Raw genomic sequence first — 20466 nt, 5'->3', positions numbered from 1 at the left:
CATCTCAGCAGTCCAGGAAGTGTTGTCTGTGACTTGTAGTCCTATTGTTTCATTACACTTGTATCTATTCACCAGTTTCTATATTTTTCAGATTCAGGTCTAGTACTGTATTGATTACAATATTGCACAGTATCATACAGTACAGTAACCCTCCCCTTCCCCCCAGATTAGCAAGGGTTATGTTCCAAGCCCCCTCGCTAATTCTTGAAATTCGCTTATTCTTGACGTCTTCCTGAAAATGACATTTACCGGTAATTGCGTAGCCCATGAACCAATGATACTGTAATGCATTACTCATAAAATAACGTTGCTTGTTAAATCTGTTTCCCCGTTGTTTTTAGCTGAACGGCCGTGATATCTCTTGTACTTTCATTCCTCAGCAAAATGGTGGAAGGGACTGTCCTAACTAAACCTAATCTAACCGAGTTTAACTGTACCTAAAAATTTAACCAAACCTAACCTAACCTGAAGTCTGAAATATACATAAAATAAACTGGGGGAATATGAATTGGTAAGGTCTTTCTGATGAAAGTTAAACGTATATTTAGCGCTCATCCTTTTGTTCGTTTCTGTGTTTATATGTGAACGAGAGAGTACTAATGCAAACAATAATGTATTCCATTAACCTCTTAATAACCTCCTGCATTGAACAATCCTTTACAGTACCGGTGTCAGTGATGTCGAGTTAGTGAGCTATGAAAAAAAAAAAAAGTGAACAATTATGGGAAAAGAACGAAGGTCACTTAATCTCAGATGTTTTCGTTCATTTGGTAAATGTACCATAACTTTATCAATTTTACCGTCAATCATAGCAAATCATAGCATGGGTTTAGGAAGCCAAATAACTCACTGCTACGGGCACCACACGATTATCTTCACATCTTTAAGAAAAACATACTGATTTCAGGAGAATGAAGGAAACTTACGTACTCAAATTTCTTCCATGTAAATTTCTTAAAGATATGAAGAGAATCGTCTGGTGCACCTAGCAAAGTGTTATTTAGCTTCCTAAACCCATGCTATGATTTGCTATGATTCACGAAAGAATTGATAAATTTATGGTGCATTTACCAAATGGGTGAAAACATCTGAGATTATGCTACCGCCTTATTGCTTGGAATCGTATCGTAGTCATGTACACATACCAGTGACCTTCGTTCCCTTCCCATAATTGTTCACGATTTTTTATAGCTCACATTAACGCGACATCACTGACATCGGTACTGTAAAGGGTTGTTCACCGCCGGTGGTTATTAAGGGGTTAATGGAATACATTATTGATTGTACTAATACTTCCCCTTTAACATATAAACACAAACACGAACAAAAGAATGAATGCTAAATGTACGTTTAACTTTCATCCGAAAGACCTTACCAATTCATATTCCTCCAGTTTATGTATTTTTCCAACTATTTTATTTTGTGTTTGGAGAGAGTAATGTACACAGTACTGACTCCAAACATATTTGTTAATAATTTATGTAGTGATGACAGTGTTCACCAATACATTTAAGGTACTGAGTGAGTAGATTTTTCGATTATTCAGGAAATCCAATTCTCGGCATCTGCATGATCCCATAGATGCCGAGTAATAGGACTTTTACCATATATATATATATATATATATATATATATATATATATATATATATATATAGATAGATAGATAATCGATAGACAGATAGACTTTCATTGCATGGCACATTTATAATTACAGATGGTGTATGGACTATGGAAGTGGTTCTTAATATGTTATGTGATGAGTGTTGATGTACCAAGAGATTTGTTAAATATTTAGAATTATACTGTTTTTCTTTAGAACACAATAATAAGTTTTTGTTATCACCTTTGTCAGATAATTTTTTACATTTCCAGATTCCAACTAACTTAGCTAAGATTATTATGCTCTCAAAGGCAACAAAAATGCACATGAGACTCTCAAATTCATTACTGTTCTTTTACTTCATAAGGATCAACCCTTTCACACACGATGACTCAATGTGAGTCATAATCCTTGCAATCTGAAGAGTAATTGATGACACAACATGATGCAAACTCCCTATAAATGATCATAGAAACTCTTCCTGTGGATGAATTTGCATCAAATTTTGGTGAGTCAAAGGTGAGGGTAGCCAGGTCTGGGGAAATATATGGCAACACCCAGGAGCTGATCAGAGGGGCAAGTGGCCTATTTTTAGCTCAGTGCTCTCCCAGCAGTCAGCTTTGTATGGTGTCTCAACGCGCGGCCGGCCATTTAAATCCTTGTTCTCTATTACCTCACCGTCCATACCTTACATGTATTAGAGTGATAGTGTGTTATATATAGTGCAGTGTGCTTGTGATGAAGGTTTATAAGTGTCTTATATATTTTCAGAGAAAGCCAAATTTGAAATATCCTAACTGATTTTTACCGTTCACCTCCTATTTTACACTAAACCTACAATGTCTCGCAGGGCTTGTCAGAGAAAGAGTACATGAAATACTTGTTTAGTGGAAGTGAGAGTGAAGAAAGCAGTGAAAGTGAATTGGAAAGTGATTCTGATGATGAGGAAGAAAGCAAGGGCTAAATCTGACCCCAAGGGAGATAAGAGTAAAGCTGCGGTCAAGGCCACAGCAATTAGCACAGACAGTAGTAGCACCACCACTACCACCACTGGTGTAACTATTCCTGTCACCACTGCCATCACTCCTATGACAACTGTCACCACTGCCATCACTCCTATGACCATTGTCATCACTGCCATCACTCCCATGACCACTGACACCACTGCCACCAGTCCTACCACCTCTGGTATAACCTCTGCCATCACTGGTGTCACGCCTGCCACCACTGGAACCACCCGGACCATGGAGACTGTGCCATATTATCGCTACCTCTCTTCCATCTCCCCCACCGCGAACACTGACCTCATTATCCCCACAGTCACCCTACACTCTCACAACACTCCAACCTGCCTGCGTCTCACCACCCATTCAGGATATTTCCATATCATCTTCCCGTGCAAAATCAGCAAAGTCACTGTCCCCTTCAGACTTCATTCCCCCAGAATATAAGCCAACATCATCAGCAGCAGAAGCAGAAGCAGCACCACAACCATCTCCACCACAACCATCTTCACCACAATCATCATCACAACTATCACCACCACAAACATCTTCATCACAACCATCTCCATCACCATGATCACCTGAACCTTCATCCACCCAGCTGTCATCAACACATTCATCATCACCATTTCCCTCCCCACCACAAAGACGAGGGCGGCATGGGCCTAGGCAAGGTAGTGGTGGGCGGCCGAGAGGTAGTCGTCTGTCTCGGGGTCATGTGCGCCACACATTTCCCCAGGTGAAGACCGTCACGAGGAAGCTTGGAGTTCTGGGTCATTCACACCCAATGCTGGCCCCTTCACTGAAACCCCAGATTTGGGAGTGGCAGCACCAACAATGCCACTCCAATACTTTCAACTTTTTTTTTACCAGGAAGTTGTTGCTCTACCTGTCGGTTGAAATCAACAACTATGCCAGGTTCCTGGAAATTGCACTAGATGTTTGGTACCTCTGCAACGAAGAGGAAATGGCCCAGTTCCTTGGATTATACTTTCTTATGGGGATATGTGAACTACCAACAATAAGACACTATTTGCATTCAGCAGAGGTTCACAAATACCTCATATTACGGTGGGCTATGAGTGGAAAGCACTTCAGGGCCATCCTAAAGCACTTTCATGCTTTCAATAATCTCACCATACCCTAGGGCAATCAGGACAGGCTAATAAGGATTTGCACAGTGATGCAGTATCTCCTGCAGAGGCTCAAGGAGGTTAACCCTCCTCAGGTAGACCTCTGTCCACCCTTTCGCCTCAGGTAGACCTGGGTCTGGTAGACCCAGGTCAGAAACAAGGTCAGAAAACACACTTTTGTTTTATTTATGACAGATCCAAACATGGTATGACATTCATCAATGTATATGCAATACAGCCATGTAAATAAACTTAATTTTTTAATTCATTATATACTTTAACCTATTTAAAAAAAATAAAAAAAAGTCCTTTTTTAAATATTCAGGGAAAAAATGAAAACAATATCTGATTGTAACATTGTGTCGTGCAACTGGCAGTAGCATCATGGAGCTTCATGGTGCCATGTTGTGGTGCCGGAAGCTGCGACCTTATTTGCAATCAGGGAACAAAATAAAGCACCCTGCTCAGGTAGAGCCGAGTCTCTGAGACCCAACCCCCACCCCCCTGCACCGGAAACGGAGAAGAGTTCGAAATTGCCCTTTCACCCCTTACATGGGTACAAAAAGTCAAGCAGCTATTGGGGGGTACAGGGTTCCCGGGTGTTTAGAAGGTAGTTTACCTAACAAACTGGGGGAGGGGGTGGGTCTCAGAGACCTGGCTCTACCTGAGGAGGGTTAATTAACATCCCAGCTGAACATCTTAGCCTAGATGAGGGATCTCTGGGTTGGAAGGGGCGACTCTCCTTCCGTGTATATAACCCTATGAAGCCCCCAAAGTATGCCATACAATTATACATCTTGCCTGAGGTAAGGAAGTTACATTTGGAATTTTGAAGTATACAAGGGGGAGAAGAAGTCTCTAGTGAACACAGTGTAGGGCCTCATTGAACCTTTGAAGAGCAAAGGATACAAGCTGTATATGGACAATTATTACAACTCTGTATCACTGTGCGAACGCCACTTCACAGAGGGAGTGTATGTGTGTGGCACAGTACGACTGGCAAGGGGAGCACTGAGGAAACTGCGGGACATCAGCAGTGTTAAATGCCTTCCCAATGATGGACTGGAAACTAGGCACAAGGGCAATGTAATGGTGTTGCTGTGGAGGGACAAACTTATCGTAAGTATGGTGTCCACCTTCCACAGCGACACCACCGTCCCTAAGCAGGTGTATGGGAAGGTCAAGGGTCCAAACAGGAGATTCTGCCACATTCCAAAAACAGTGAACAAGCCCATCGTGGTGGAGGACTATAATAGGCACATGGGCGGGGTGGATCATTTCGATCAGATGATCCAATACTACGCTGCTCGAAGGAGGAAGGTCAAGTGGACCAAGAAACTGACTTTTTGTTTCATCCACATGGCCCTGTTCGATGCCTACACCCTGTATAAAAAGAACACCGCCAGGCCTATGACTCCTGGAATTCCAAGAGCACATATATATGCCACAAACTCCTGGTATTCCGAGGGGAGTGGTTGGCATTAGGTCATGCCCTTCACCATGCCCCTAACCTTCCCTTGCGATGACGACCACCTGTGCCTGCAGCAACCAGTCCCTTAACTGCAGCCTCCGCTCGACCTGCAACAATCACTCCACCTCCTGCAACCATCGCTCCAACTCCAGTAACAATTGCTCCAACTCCTGCAACAATAACTCCACCTGCAACAATCGCTCCACCTCCTGCAACCATCGTTCCACCTCCTGCAGTAGCTTGTCCGTCAGGAGTAACTCGGCCAGTTACTGCCAGGACCGCACCACCTTCCACAGTAGCTGGCCCATCAGGAGTTACTCAGCCAGCTCCTGCCACTGCACCTCCAGCAGAAGTATGGAGGAGAGGACATGGAGGAGCACTGTCGTCCAAGCGCCATCGATATATCGATGATATGACACGCTTGGACACAACACTGCACCACACCCTGGAGAGAATCCCCGACAGGAAAAGGCTGCAGTGTGTGTTGTGTTATCTGAACTAGGGGAGGAGGAACACCAGCTATATACGTCCTGTTTGCGATGTGCCGCTCTGCACAAGACTGTGCTTTCATCAGTATCATGCTGATGAATGCATACAGCAGTAAATCACATTGCAAACACACACACACACACACACACACACACACACACACACACACACACACACATGCACAGACAGAGACAAAGACACACACACACACACACACACACACACACACACACACACACACACACACACAAGCTGTGATCGTAACTTTCCTCCTCTCTGGAACTCCATCTCCTCTCAAGAAACACTACAACACAGCTAGAGGACGTGACTAACCAGCTTATTGGTCTAGTTTTTATACTATTGTATCGTAAGGTATAAATTGTGTGTTTACTATATATTTCTCATAGGGAAAATGTGGTGCATTTCACAGCTATTCTCTCAGCCATTTTACTAATAAAGTATAGGTCGCATCAAAAATCTGAAGAAAGCATGATCAAGCTGAAGATTTCTTATGTATACTTTTGTAATGCAAAGTAACCTATGTGTGCAAATAATTATTTGGGGAAAAGTTAAGAAAGACGAACATACTCAACCTACAGGACGGAGCGTAGGTACCGTCACTGCGCACAACCCATTGTAACTTTTCAAAATTCATTTTCTCAATAACAATAAGGGTTATAACACTGTGAATTATATCATGGGCTTCCTTAACCTTTGGGCTACAAAACTGGATAGAATTTACATATATATTTGTTACAATGTCACTAATAACACACGAAATAATAAACAAATCAGACGTTTTTAGGCAATTTTCGTATCGTTTTTTCCGATTTACTCGAAAAGCACTGGATGGATAAACTCGAAACCTGTCACTTTTGAAAGATCGTGAAACTCTGCATATAGCCATGTCCTTTGCAACTGCGCATTATGGGGAAATTTTTTCACGGTGATGTTGTGAAGTTACAAGAAGCTAGTTTTTACCTAAATCAGGTTTATTCTGGCTTCATTTCTGTACATTTATTCATCTGTTTTATCTTTTTTCTTATGTGAGCATAAACATCAGCAAAGATGATGTGATGCGATTCATAACAATACTGTACAGTATAAGCACTTTCCGAGGATAAATTGGGCCTTTAATTTTCCTTTCTGCACGAGCAGAGCCAGCCTGAGCGAGGTTTTGGTGCTGTGCGCGGAAGCAAAACTTACTGAAAACTTATCGTGCCCGAGAGATTTAAAAAGAGCTTCTTTTTTTCAGCCAAAATAATTTTCTTGCTCTATTTTTTGCCATTTTTTCATGAGTTATCATCTTAAAATTCAAATACATACTTTCATAGGCCTCGGAAAGCCCCTAAAAGTACTTGTCAATAGTTTTCCTGAGGGGAGGGCGCTGAGCCGACCCAAACCCCCCAGCTGCTGAGGCTCACTTAGCTCGCTTCCCATCATCTTTTCAAGAATCTACAGTATAGACATCTTTCTCCCCCCCCCCTCTTTGTGAACATTCTGGCTACCCCCCTGGTTTATTTAGGTCCACCTTGTGAACCTGCACCAAAACTGGCCATGTACGGCGACTGCCACTATAATTCATATTATTTTATGATGGTCCACCTACAGTACAAAAACTGACAGATATTCGCACAGTAATTCAATTACGTATTACTGATATTAGCCACAGAGAAAGAATATTTATCAAAACAAAGTTAGCCCTCATGTTTACTCTCCCAGATTATGCACAGTTATCTCAAGATTCCATCTTGTTTGAACCAAGTGCAACAGTTTCATAGCTACATACATGATACATAAATCATTGCATTTGAAGATATAGGAAATTCAGTATAAATAAATATTTACCTATGTGTTATGTGCAGTTAAAATGACCTGGTCCAGTTAAATCAGATGGTCATCTAATAGTTGATCCGTCACTGGTCAGGATGTAAATTTACGTTCTCCCTGACAGATCCACAGGTAAATGGGATGTGTAACATACTTTGTCCACTATTGAACATGGAGAGAGAGAGAGAGAGAGAGAGAGAGAGAGAGAGAGAGAGAGAGGTCATGTCTAAAAATAGCTACCCTATTACCCCTCCCCCTCCCACACACTATTACTTTAAATTTTTTCGTCCTTTTCTTCTCTGTCTGTCTGTCTACACTTATCCCCTTCCCATGGTTGGAAAAAAATTGCCGTACATTCATATATTATTCATGCCACCCATCTATGAATGCATCCCTCTCACAGTAGGCTACATCTCATCAACCCATGTGTACTCCTGCTCTCTCTCTCTCTCTCTCTCTCTCTCTCTCTCTCTCTCTCTCTCTCTCTCTCTCTCGTGGCAGTTTTAGGAGTTTAGATATATATTAGTTAGATGAATTTAAAATAGTGACGATTAAGAAAGTGAAACTGTCCTAAAATTAAAACATTTAGTTTCCTTCCTCAAAGTTATTGATTATAACAAATAAGCAAGTAGAGCCTGGAGATCTGTGAATGTCTTAGTGGTAAATCCATGGCTGTTTTATGAACACCTGTATTGGTATCAAGTTTCATTATGACCTACACTATACACTGAATAATATAATGTCTCACCGGATGGCGTCTGATTTAGGTTTGAATACCTATGTATCTTACAGAGGCAATATTATAGTCACAAATCTTCCTCCCCAGCCAAGTTGTGACATGACATGTTGACTAAGCAATGTGAAAGTACTCCTGACTCAAACAATTTTGTACCATACAAAGGTAAGTAATTATTGTTGTCACCAACCACTTCGGAAAATACTTGAACAGCCTACCAGTATTCACTTATGACCTTTAGGTAAAGTGGAAAAAATTGTTTATGATGAATGCATAAACACAAATCAGTTGTGTCAGGTAACACCACAGACCAGTGGCAGTCAAGGATATAAGGTTGATCTTCATTAGTTTTAAGGTGTTTATAGTTTATTTAACTAAAACAAATAAGTCTGCCCTACCAGTAAAGTAAATATCATTTTTTGAGTCTCTTACCATCAGTGGTTTAAGTAGTTCTGAGGTTAGTGTCGTTCAGAAGAATAACATATATACGTGAAATATTTCAGACGTGCTCACATCCACACCCGTCAGTACTTGCAGTTGATGATTACCAGGCACTATATGCAAGCCGATGGAACGGTACCACTGTATATAGGGAAGGAAAACATTATTTTTCATACACAGGCCTGGCCTATACCACACGATGCACCGTACAAGGATGCTCTAGACAGGATTATTACAGCTGTGGTGGAGGTGAGTGAGATTTATTGGACTGTTTTTTGGAGTGTAATCCATCTACATGTTTCGTTGTGAAAAACATGCATATAATTTCAAGACGTGATTATGTATAATGGCACGAAAGTCTCCGTTTCATATAACTCACTGTAGAGAAAACTAAATGATGTTTGTGTTCATTAAAAAATGTAATTAATGGATAAGAGCTTATATATTTGGCCCTTTCCATAAAGCTGAAATAATTGGTCTTCATTAACAATTCAGTGCAACGACTTTTTTTTCTTTTATGGAATGGGATATTACTTAAAGGGTGATAGGCTATAATAGCAAAACTAGGAGAAATCAGAGTGCAACACCCGCACCAAGCAACCGGTCTACGACCCAAACAGTACTGTATACTTTACCCTGTAACATTTTCCTTTGACCAATTGCTCCCAGATTCAGATTACATCATTGTTCACTGCATCCTAGCCTTCCACCAAGTTTGGTCCAAAAATACTGGGATCAGCTTCTGGAATGTTGACATTGGATCCTTTCGTGTGACCGTGATCTTTGATATTCCCCATATCGTGATTCATAATCCCTCGTATATGCTAAAACCTTCCACAAAGTCTGTTATATATCAGATAAAACTTTCAACCAGACCTTGCTATGTAACCTTGACCATTTTCCTGTCGTTCTAAAACTAGTAGGTCAACATTTGGGGCGATCTTCAACCCTTACAGTAAGTTTAGTCTAAATCAGACACAGGGGTCGAACTTTAACCGTGTTCTGTGGTTACATTGTCCAGTACCTTCCACCAAGTTTGTTCTAAACCGAACAGAACAAAGCTTGAGTTGATTTTGCTAGGTAAGGAAACAATCAAGCTCTGTACAATGACCTGTAACCTACTGTTCACAAACTTCATTTGCCAGATCCATGGTTGTGCTACCTGAACACCTAATTTCTTTAAGATCGACTAATGTCTATGTTATTTTCTTAAAACTCTTTCACACACACACACACACACACACACACACACACACACACACACACACACACACACACACAGCCTCAATGTCATGCATCAGTAAAGAGCGCATCGCCGAAAATGATATCTTGTTTCGTAGGATTGATGATAGTAATAATAATAATAATAATAATAATGACTGACACTGATGTACAAACACACCGTGGAAAACAAACTGATAAGTTAGCACGTGTGCCATCAGGATCCCAGAGGGGTGTAATGTCATAACAAAATCAGAGAAAGTTATCAGTGCTAGGAATTCTCGCAGCTGCCTTTACTCTCCTTGTAGTATCATTTGCTGTTCTCGTCCCTCCACAACCTACTCCATAAACTTTTGATAGACTATCTAACAGAGGCCCCCACAGAAGAACTTGTGGTGGACGCACATGTTGTAAGGGGGCAAAGTTTTCAGGATTGGGGGGGTGGCGAGCAGAGCGAGCCTATTCAGCATTTTTTTTTTTTTTAAGTTTTGATTAAATTAAAGGGCATTTTTAAGCTATCTATAGAGGTAAACTTAGGTGTAAAATAAAAGTTTACTTGCAGATGCATGTATTATAACTGAAATTTACATTATCCACGTAGATGAATTATACAATAAGTTGTTTTTGAGTTACTGTACTCAAGGTTTCTATACTTTATTTGGTAACTACATCTACATGCACAAATCACTAGACCAAGTTATAACGATAACAGAGATTATACTACAGAAAGCTGAAGTATAAACATGGGATAGAGTGCATTTAGTAAACAAAACTCTATTATGAAAAAAACGTCACCCCTTTCATTAAGGAGGAAAATATACAGTGTTAATGCAACCACTCCACATCCATTCCAGTGAGGTGAGCAGTATTCCATCGGCCATCTGAGAACGCAGATGACTTTTATAAATTATGGCCAACTGCTAGTCAGTGAAAAAATTCTCAGACTCACCATAGGAGTCCTAGTTTTTTACAGGCTTCTTTGGCAATGGATCTAACATAGGGTGTCCAGCCGGTAAATTTTTACAAGTGGACAATACACCCCGCAGGTAGTGCAATATATTATTCTGGTAGTTTTTGATGCGATTCGAATTGTTTTTGACCTTCATTTTTGTCGGAAATGCCTCATTACCCCTCTTTTCCAATCATGAACTTTGTTTGGGCAAGTAGATGAAATCAAGCACTTTCCGAAAAAAAAATGAAGTATAAAACAACTCAAATCGCATCAAAATCCACCAGAAAAATATACTGCACCACCGGGTAACATAACGGAACAGACGAAACCTAACCAAACAGACGTAACGTAACCTCACCCAACGCACTAAACAAAACGTAACCCAGCATACCTAACCTATCCTAGGAGAATACGTAACGTAACCTCACCCAACACACTAAACCTAACCAAACCTACCCCAATATACCTTACCTATCCTAGGAGAATACGTTAAGTAACCTCACCCAACACACTAAACCTAACCAAACCTACCCCAACCAACTTAACCCATCCTAGGGGAATACGTTACGTAACCTCACCAAACACAGTAAATCTAACCAAACCTACCCCAATATACCTAACCTTTCCTAGGGGAATGCTTACCCTTGAGATACGATTGTCCAGGACGAGGGTCGTCTGGCAATAACATCGTGGTTCCAGAACCTTTGAATCCAGAGGTTTATGAACAATACAATTTTTCAAGCCAGAAGGTGTGTTGTCCAAAAAGTTCCTTTGCAGTTAGAAACACAAAAACTACACTGTACCCGTTTCTTGGTTTTTGCCTACTTTTTGTACCAACCACAGTACCACTGATGTTTGTCTTTTCAAATTTACAAGGTTCCTGACAGTCTGGGCAATAAACTTCCGAAAGTAATACATCGTGTCCTCCTCAGATTTCGAGTGGAAACGCTTTATCACTCGTAAATAATCAATATCGCACCAGGGACACACAGCACGTCTTTCTTCTTTTGAGGCCATAGCGAGAAGGATTTGAATTTTCTATCCATATGGAATCAAACAGCGCAGTTTAAAATAATTGGCCAAATTCCATCACGTGACCTAAAGTAGGCTTATGAGTGGGTGATACAAACCTACGAGACGCAAGCGCAGTCCAAGGGAAGAGAAACAAACGTACGAACGCACGCATTTTTTACCCGGAGTGGCCGAGTGAAGATCCAAGGTAGGTTTATTTGGGAATTTTAAATTAAATTCATTATCTCTGAAAATATCAATTTCTGAATGGAGTAATGGGGGTTCTTTGTGATCCTTAGGGACTATACTATACGTTAATGGTGCTAAAATTCAAAAACTGCATATTGTCAACTTGTAAAGTAATACCGCCCAGCCTAGCTTGGTATTTACTGTCACACCGAGAATGCCAATACTAGTGGAAGTGGAAATATTTATATTATCAAAAATTATGTGGGAGTCAGAATGATTCTATCGGGTAGAAAATTGAATTATTAGAAAATTCTGCAGAATAGGACATAGCATATTTAACCTAACAATGAATAATGAACTATAGGCTATGATATAAGAAGCAAATTATGACATAAGTCTTTACCTAGGTAAAACTTATACAGGTGTCGCCATTCAAAAATACCATTTTTACCAATGCCAAGAACACATACAGGCTTAGGCAGTCTAGATCATAATAAGCCTATGTGTGGAGCCCGTGCAGTGTAGCACCGAAAATCCAAAATGGCAGTAATCCCTAATGTTCAAAGAATATTCATATCATCTACTAATGAGGTATTTCACTATGGTTTTGTTTCCCTACCTTTAGTAACAGGCTATCCATCCAGGCTTAGGTTTTTAAGCTATGCATCCCTTAGCCAAATGAGTTGGTTGAACTGACGGCTGCTGCAATTCCTCAATACCTAGAAATGTAACTATGGATTCTTATGGAGGCTGCAGGCATGAAAAATACAAAAACAAATTCCTAAGGGTTATATAACTTGTTATAAAACAAAGAAATAAATTACCGCCTTCTTCGCTTCTCCGATTGTAAACAACTAATTGTTCTCTGGCATTCGAAAGGCATAAAACAATAATAATAATAATAATAATCGGTTGTCTTGTGAACCTCTTATATAGGAAGTTAACCAGCAATAAAACCATTGGTTTATCAAATAATCGTTCGTGTGACCAATTATCCAAATTATCAAAGAGATACCGAAATACAGCATTCAACTTTGTATCGCTTCAGTTCAGTTGTGAGACGGGAATAAGCCTTTGCATCGGTGCTCCCTTTCTTCTTATTATTTACTTCTACTTTATTCTGCGGTGCTTTGTGGTCTTTTTTTTTTATATAATATACTATACATTTGGTTTTCAATTTAAAGCTGGTTTTATGCCCTTATTTCAACCTCTGTTCCTTTATCTTTTGCTCTCTTTCTCCATATCATGTTCAGTCCTTCCTTTTTTGCGTCCATATTTTCACTAATAAACAGCAATTTCCCGATAATGTCTCCTATATTTTCTTCATGTGGTTGTTGCAATTCAATAATAGCTTTCCTTTCTTCCCCATACATTCGGCAAAATAGTAATAGGTGTTCCAGGTTTTCCTTTGGTGCCTCGCACGGCTCACACCCTATACTTTCTCCCGTGTGTCGTCTTGTGTTTAGCGGTAGACGGTTTGTCCTGGCCCTGAAGAGAATAACTGAGGAGAATCTATTGTCTTATATGTCCTCCTCTTTAATTTCACTTGTCCAATTCTTTATATATAACTAAACTACTTTTGTTTTCCACCTCTTCCATCCAGTTATGTGTCCCACTGTCTTGTCTTGGTTTTGACCATCTCCCTTGTCATTCCTCTTAATCCTGTCGCTGTCAAGCCTGTTTCTCTAAGATACTCCTGTGTTTTCTTCCACCACTTAGAGTTTATTTCTTTCATGTTTGCCAGTTTCCCTTTCATTATTTCCTTTTTCTCCAATCATTATATTTCTAATACACTGCATTATCCCAGTCATTATCCTTGTTTTCATGGAGGATGGCCCTATTTCTCCTCTAAGTGATGCTGCAGCTGTCCATTTTATTCCTGCTAAGATCTTCCTGTACACACTGGTTTCTATTGTCTGCAGTTTAGTTATCTCTGTTTCCGTTACCTTTACCATATCCACTCTTTATAGTATGGAAAGCAGGACAGCAGTTTTCCAGAAGGTCTTACCAATTAATACTTAACTACAACTTGTTTCTGTTATGGAATATGTTAAATCTGCGATCTGTTGTGCTTTCTGAATCATCATAGTTTTCTAGGTCTTGAACATATTCCTCGTATTGTCCACTGATGTTCCCAAGTATTATATGTTGTTTACTAATTTTATTCCTTCAATTTGTTGCGGATTTTCTTCACTATTGTAAATCATAATGTTGCTTTGTTCACTGTTTATCTCAAGTCCACAACTTCTGCCCACTTCTTTCATTATTCTAATATTTTCCTGTGCCCCTTTCACTCTTTTAGCAAGTATCATCTGCAAAGAAAAGTGTTCCAATCTTGAATTCTTCATCTCTGTATCCTCTTCCCTCTCGATCCACTTTTCCATTATTTCATAAGTTATTAACTTGATCAGAGTCGTTGAGCCAGTGCACCCTTGTCTGGTGCCGCATGTCACTTCAATTTCCTCTTTAACTTCTCCTAAATCTATTTCTGTTTTATCTTCTGTATATATACTCGATACAGCATCTATAATTTGTTCATGAATTTTATACTTCTTTCAATAAGCTTTTCCCTTTTGATGGAATCAAAAGCCTTTTGGAAGTCTATTGCTACCACTGTTAAGTGTTTTTTTTTCCTTTTATAACTTTCATCCATAAGGTATCTCAGTATAAGTAGATTGTCCTCTATTCTACTTCTCTCCGAGAATCCAGTTTGCGTTTCTTTAATTTCCTCATTGTGCATCAGATGGTCCTCAATTTCGCCTTTCACCAAGGCCATAAAGATCTTGTACGAGACATTAGCAAGAGCTGTAGGTCTTAGGTCCATTACAGTTGGCTTCCTTTTATTTTCAATCCTTTTTTATCTTGACGTCCTCCATTTTTCTTGTTTGTCTTTATTCCTCATTTCATTCCTGAAACATAATGCTAAGGCTTCAGACATATCTCGCTCTTTGTTAAAGCCTTATATAACTCTATTTTCAATCCATCAGGTCCAGCCGTCTTCATACTTTTCATTCTCCTTATACAGTCTCATACTGTGCTTCTGTTTAATATTGGTTCCTTCATCGGTGTTATGTAGCTCTCTATTCTTGCTGCTGCATCTAAGTGCTCTCTTAATTCTCTTGGGTGCCTCGTTCCTTCTATTTCAATTTCAATACTCTCATGTTGTTTGACTGTTTCTAAATATTCCTTTTTATTGTCTTCGTTCCATTCTTCATCTATTCTGTTTTCGTGTTTACTATATATCGTAGTCCAGTACTTTAGCAGTTCCTCTACAGTCTCCTCTTTAGATAGCTTTTCCCCATTTTCAAATACAGCTGGATGTCCTTTTTCACTTCCTCTATTTGTCTTAACTTGTTGATGTGTTTCCATACTTGATTGTTCTTTTGTCTTTTAATTTCATTTTTCTTGATCTCGTACTTTCTTATCTCGTCCTTTACCATTTTTTTTACTTCCTTCTTTTTTCTTATTATATTATCATCCCATTGACTTTCCTTTTCTGCATCTCTTTCATTCTTTTCATCTTGTTTAGGCGCTTTCGTTCCTTTATTCCTTTTCTAATATCCTCTGTAACCCATGGTTGTTCCTTTATGTTAGTGTTTTCTATAACCTTTCTCTTATACTTTTTAAATCATTTTTCCTCTGCCTCCTCAATTATTTCATTCATTTCATTGGTCCTAGTCACATTTCTTTCTATGACTCTTTCTTTCATGCCTCTCATAAATTCCTCTAGTGTTCCTTCTGCTGTCTGGTAGTAACTTGTTTCTTCCCAAATCCCTCTTCCAAAGTTTCTGTTTATAGTTCCTTCTGCACTAAAAAATGCCTGGAGGAGGTTGTGATCAAATATGCCCATTATCTCATTCATCTCATTTATTTCCAACTCTATGAACCATGAGTACATACTTTCATTAACTAGTATATTGCATTTAATAATATCAATCCAAAATCATTCATCCAATCTACAGTCATCTCTCCTTTCTTGTTTAGTTGCTGGTATCCCAGGAAACCAATGTGTCCATTTACATCTCCCAGTATTACGAATACCTCGTCGCTCAAGTAATTCATAATTTTCTTTCATTTTCTTCTCATGACTGCATCTCTTTCTCTGTCCTCTTGACTACTGCCAGCGGTAAAGTACACCAATACTAACTTAAACTCCTTATCATGTACCTTGCACTTTAAATGCGATACATCATTATGTCCTGACTACTTTAAACAAGATTATGGTAGCTAAAGAAAACCATCCCGAACGTAAGGACGGGGGTAACTATTTAAATTTCTATGAAATACACTAATACATTGTTTGTTCTTTCATTACTTACATAATGATAAAGTTGTCATATCATTTTAATGATAACTGAGTATATGTTTAGATAATATATTTGATTATATTATTCTATTTATAGTTGTTCAGTACGAGATTCACTTAAGTAAGGTTGAGGAGATTTCCCTAACACGGTCCCAGGGGCCCTTTCTTGCCTGGGGGTCATACAGTGGATGCATGTGTGTACGGTGCGTCCGCCTGGGGGCGCCCCTGCTATCCAATGATTCATCAAGATCTTGGTCCACCATCCTAGTGCTAAAGAAAAAGCGTCATATCGGCGTTACTCTGAACCTGATGTAATCCACGTCAGTAGAGCTACAAAACAAAACAACCATTACAGCCTGGTTACAGACTGCAAACCAGAACGACTAGGCAAGCAAACAGTCTCTCCAGTTCTCTCGTTACTCGTCTCTCACTGGCTGTTACCCCGGCTTTCAACGTGTAAAAACAAATATAATAGTTATCCCCGTACATATCGAGAGAGATGTTTCAAATAATGACGAGTAACTTTCCTTAGTTTGAGTTTTCACGAACGTTGCACCAACAAGCAGCAAAAGGTTTAAGTATTATATTTTCCTCAGGCTGGACTATATGAACGGTGGAGGAAGGAGCTATTGGAGAAAGTAACCCAGGTGAGCCGAGCGAAGCAGCAGGAAGCTGAGCAGCAGACATCTGATGCAACGGCAGGGGAACACAACAAAAGCAGCAGCAGGAGTTTAACGATAGCTCACGTTCAGGGGTGTCTGATGCTACTCCTAATAGGCCTTATGTTGGCCGGGATGGCTTTTGTAATGGAGATAACTGTGGAACGGTTCACATTCAGCAGGGAAAGGAACTCCACCGGGTAGAATTCTGCTCACACCACACCTGATCTTCACCTATGACCGGAATCATCTTCCACTGTTGTACACTCGGAAAAAAAAATGGCGAACATTTCTTTCAGTAACCTTTTTTTCATGTTAATTATTACATTCTCCCAATTTCATTTCTTCTGCAACTCCTGATTGACCTGAAGCAATGCACATATTTAGCAAGAAATAAAAAAAATACGGAAACTGTATCGTGTATATTCCAGTTACAACATCCTATCCCTTTGGAAATGGGTGAGAAACATATGATAGTAAATAACTTAAAAATAGCACGGATGATAAAAGATATAATATGCTTACATAGCACAATGACTGCATATGCCAGAGCTGACATTGACCTTTGATCTTTGCCTTTGATTGATATGCAACAAAATCTAATCATTTCTTCCCACCCACACGCATAATGTATTTGCCAATATTAGTCAAAATCCTACACTGTGCAAATAATCAACAAAAAATAGACAAATTCATTTGTAAATGAATAAATAAATGCAACCGTAAATACATACATACACAAATAAGGACACACTGCAACACTCACGCCCACCTACAATTCTAATGGCGCGTAACTTTGCCCCGTGACCTTGACGTTCGACTCATTACTCTCAAAACGAAGCACTTCATTCGTGCCTAACTCTCAACACTTCCAATTTGGTTGATATCACAGCAAAACAGTTGGGGCTGATTTTGCCCGCTGACCTGGACCTCTGACTAATTAGTCTCAAAATAGAATATCTTTATCCTTGTGTTAACCTGAACTCTTCCACAGAGTTTCAAATACATCGGGAAAAAATGAATTTACCATGCTTTTGGCCCAAACATGTGATAAGAGGAAACGTGGCTCAGAGTTTCGTACATCGTTCAGACTCGGATATTGCAGCGGCTTTAACCCGGTGCTTCGTTTAATCTTGTCCAACACATGTTTTGGGCAGTGTGGCCGCACCCTTACAGAAACAATGGGCCATCCTCTCTGTTCATCCTCAACTCATCCACCAAGTTTGACCCAGATCCGAAGAAAAATAATCTGTTTAATTTGTTTACACACACACATGCAGGACAGCCTTTAACCTTGTCCTTTGTCCTTGACCTTTCTCAAGTTGTTCTCAAAACTTCACCTCTTCGTTCTTGCACGACCTTTAATTCCGTCCACCAAGTTCGGTTCACATCAGATCAAAACCAGGATGACTTAGCCATGAAATGTTGGTCTTAGAGTGTTCCCTGTAACCAATTTTGGTAGAAGTTGGATAAAAACTGTTTGAGCTGACCCAACCCTGTGACCCGACATATGATCGATTATCGAGAATATATATATATATATATATATATATATATATATATATATATATATATATATATATATATATATATATATATATTCTCAGAGGAAGACCCTCATATATATATATATATATATATATATATATATATATATATATATATATATATATATATATATATATATATTCTCAGAGGAAGACCCTCATCCCTGCTACGTGTTTGCTCTAAATCATATCAGATCTATTATTTTGTCGACAAATGCACACGCTGGTGGCAATTAGACCTTGCCTTATGAACTTGACCTTCGACTGATAGTCTTCAAAAGTAAATTACATCATTCTTGTATTAACCTCAACCCTTATGTTTGATAAATATTAAAAAAAAAGAAATCGACTTTCTCCAGACTTTAACTGATATAATTAAAGAATATTAAGTGTACTTACATTGTCTGCCCGTCATTCCTTATTTAAGTAAACAACACACACACACACATACAGAGAGAGAGAGAGAGAGAGAGAGAGAGAGAGAGAGAACACAAAAAACATAACAATTAAAATGTAACATCATCTCTGTTTTCCCGAATCTATGCGTAATTACCTTGACTCATAACTTTGACCTCTGATCCTTCTGCAACTAATAGAATGGCTTCTTACACACACACACACACACACACACACACACACACACACACACACACACACACACACACACTTTTGGTCCTAATCAGATCATTCATCAGCTATATTGATAACATACATATATGCACAGACATATACAAAGAACGTGGCTAAGTCATAAGTGCTGGACTTTCAACGTATATTAATGCAACATTCTTAAACTATGATTATTTTGAAGGTATTTGTGCTTTTAAAAAAAGTTTCTTTTGTCCTTTTAGACTCGAAAAATACATACACCGAAGGTGCATCTGTTGTAATAATGTGTGTGTGTGTGTGTGTGTGTGTGTGTGTGTGAATTACGTATGTCATGGGGGGATGTGAATTTATGAATTAAGAATGCTGGAAGTTACTTGAAAATAGAGACAAGGAACTGACTTTTGAAAATCAAGCAGTAAGTTTTAGCTTATTCCGGCTTACTTCGCCGATTCTCTAAGGACGAGAATTTATGAACTTTCTCATCAGTACACTGCAAATACTATAACAGCCCCCTGCTGAAGTGATGCAAGTGACACAAACAAAAAGTCGAGAAAACAGTGTTTGAAAGTCGGCGGGCTGGCTCACTCCTGCTTGCCCTTGCCTCACTTCACCTGTAGAGCAGAAGTGAAGCAAGGAGAAAGTGGGTGGCGCTAACCTCAGTCCAACGCTCATACGCTATTTGCTCGGGTTATTATTAATCTACTGATAATACATGACCCCTTGAAGCACATAGTGCTTTTGTATCTTATATTTTAGGTACCTCTATACGATCTTACTCAACATGCGATTTGTTGGAGTTGCATGGATAAGAAAATGGCATCCTTTACCTATTAATAATCCTATTGTTTTAAACTGTCTGAATAAGTGGCTGATGAAGACTGAAGGCCTACCCAAGCCATTGCGAGAAATTGACCATGATAATAATATTACTGAATGTAACTGTGCTTTGTCATATTACCGTACTACTTCGTCACTTAATATGTTCATGATGTCAATACTTGATAATTTCCTCTTCATAATACAATGAATATTATTTTCTTGTAAATTAAAAAGAAATAGGTAATGTAAAACTCGCAAGGACTTTTCAAAATAATATTTTTCTTTAATGTAGCCACCTACACACAACTTGCTTTTTACTTAAAAAAAAAAAAATAATGACTTTTCATAATATTATTCTTATTTTTTCTTAACACTAACTAAACACTAAGGCTTTCTCATAGCCGTAGAACCCTCTTTGGCACAATGGGTCAACGCTGAATAATATTT

At 39.1% G+C, this 20466-nt stretch overlaps 1 protein-coding gene across 1 annotated transcript in view; it reads left to right on the top strand.

The window, feature by feature from the left end:
- The window catches only part of LOC145397135 (ionotropic receptor 21a-like), a 52147-nt gene extending 34850 nt beyond the window's left edge, over positions 1-17297 (top strand). The window contains exons 4-5 of the mRNA XM_080270333.1: positions 8769-8955; positions 16982-17297. Coding sequence (XP_080126459.1) covers positions 8769-8955; positions 16982-17248 — 454 coding nt within the window. The 3' untranslated portion in view covers positions 17249-17297. The remainder of the gene's footprint in view (positions 1-8768; positions 8956-16981) is intronic.
- The last annotated feature ends 3169 nt before the right edge of the window (positions 17298-20466 follow it).

Source organism: Coenobita brevimanus, chromosome 40 (assembly GCF_032717465.1).
Source record: "Coenobita brevimanus isolate Jiangsu-jjx chromosome 40, ASM3271746v2, whole genome shotgun sequence".
In the NCBI taxonomy this organism is placed as follows: domain Eukaryota; kingdom Metazoa; phylum Arthropoda; class Malacostraca; order Decapoda; family Coenobitidae; genus Coenobita; species Coenobita brevimanus.
The sequence above is the reverse complement of the archived record's forward strand: the minus strand, read 5'-3'. Positions and strand labels throughout refer to the sequence as shown.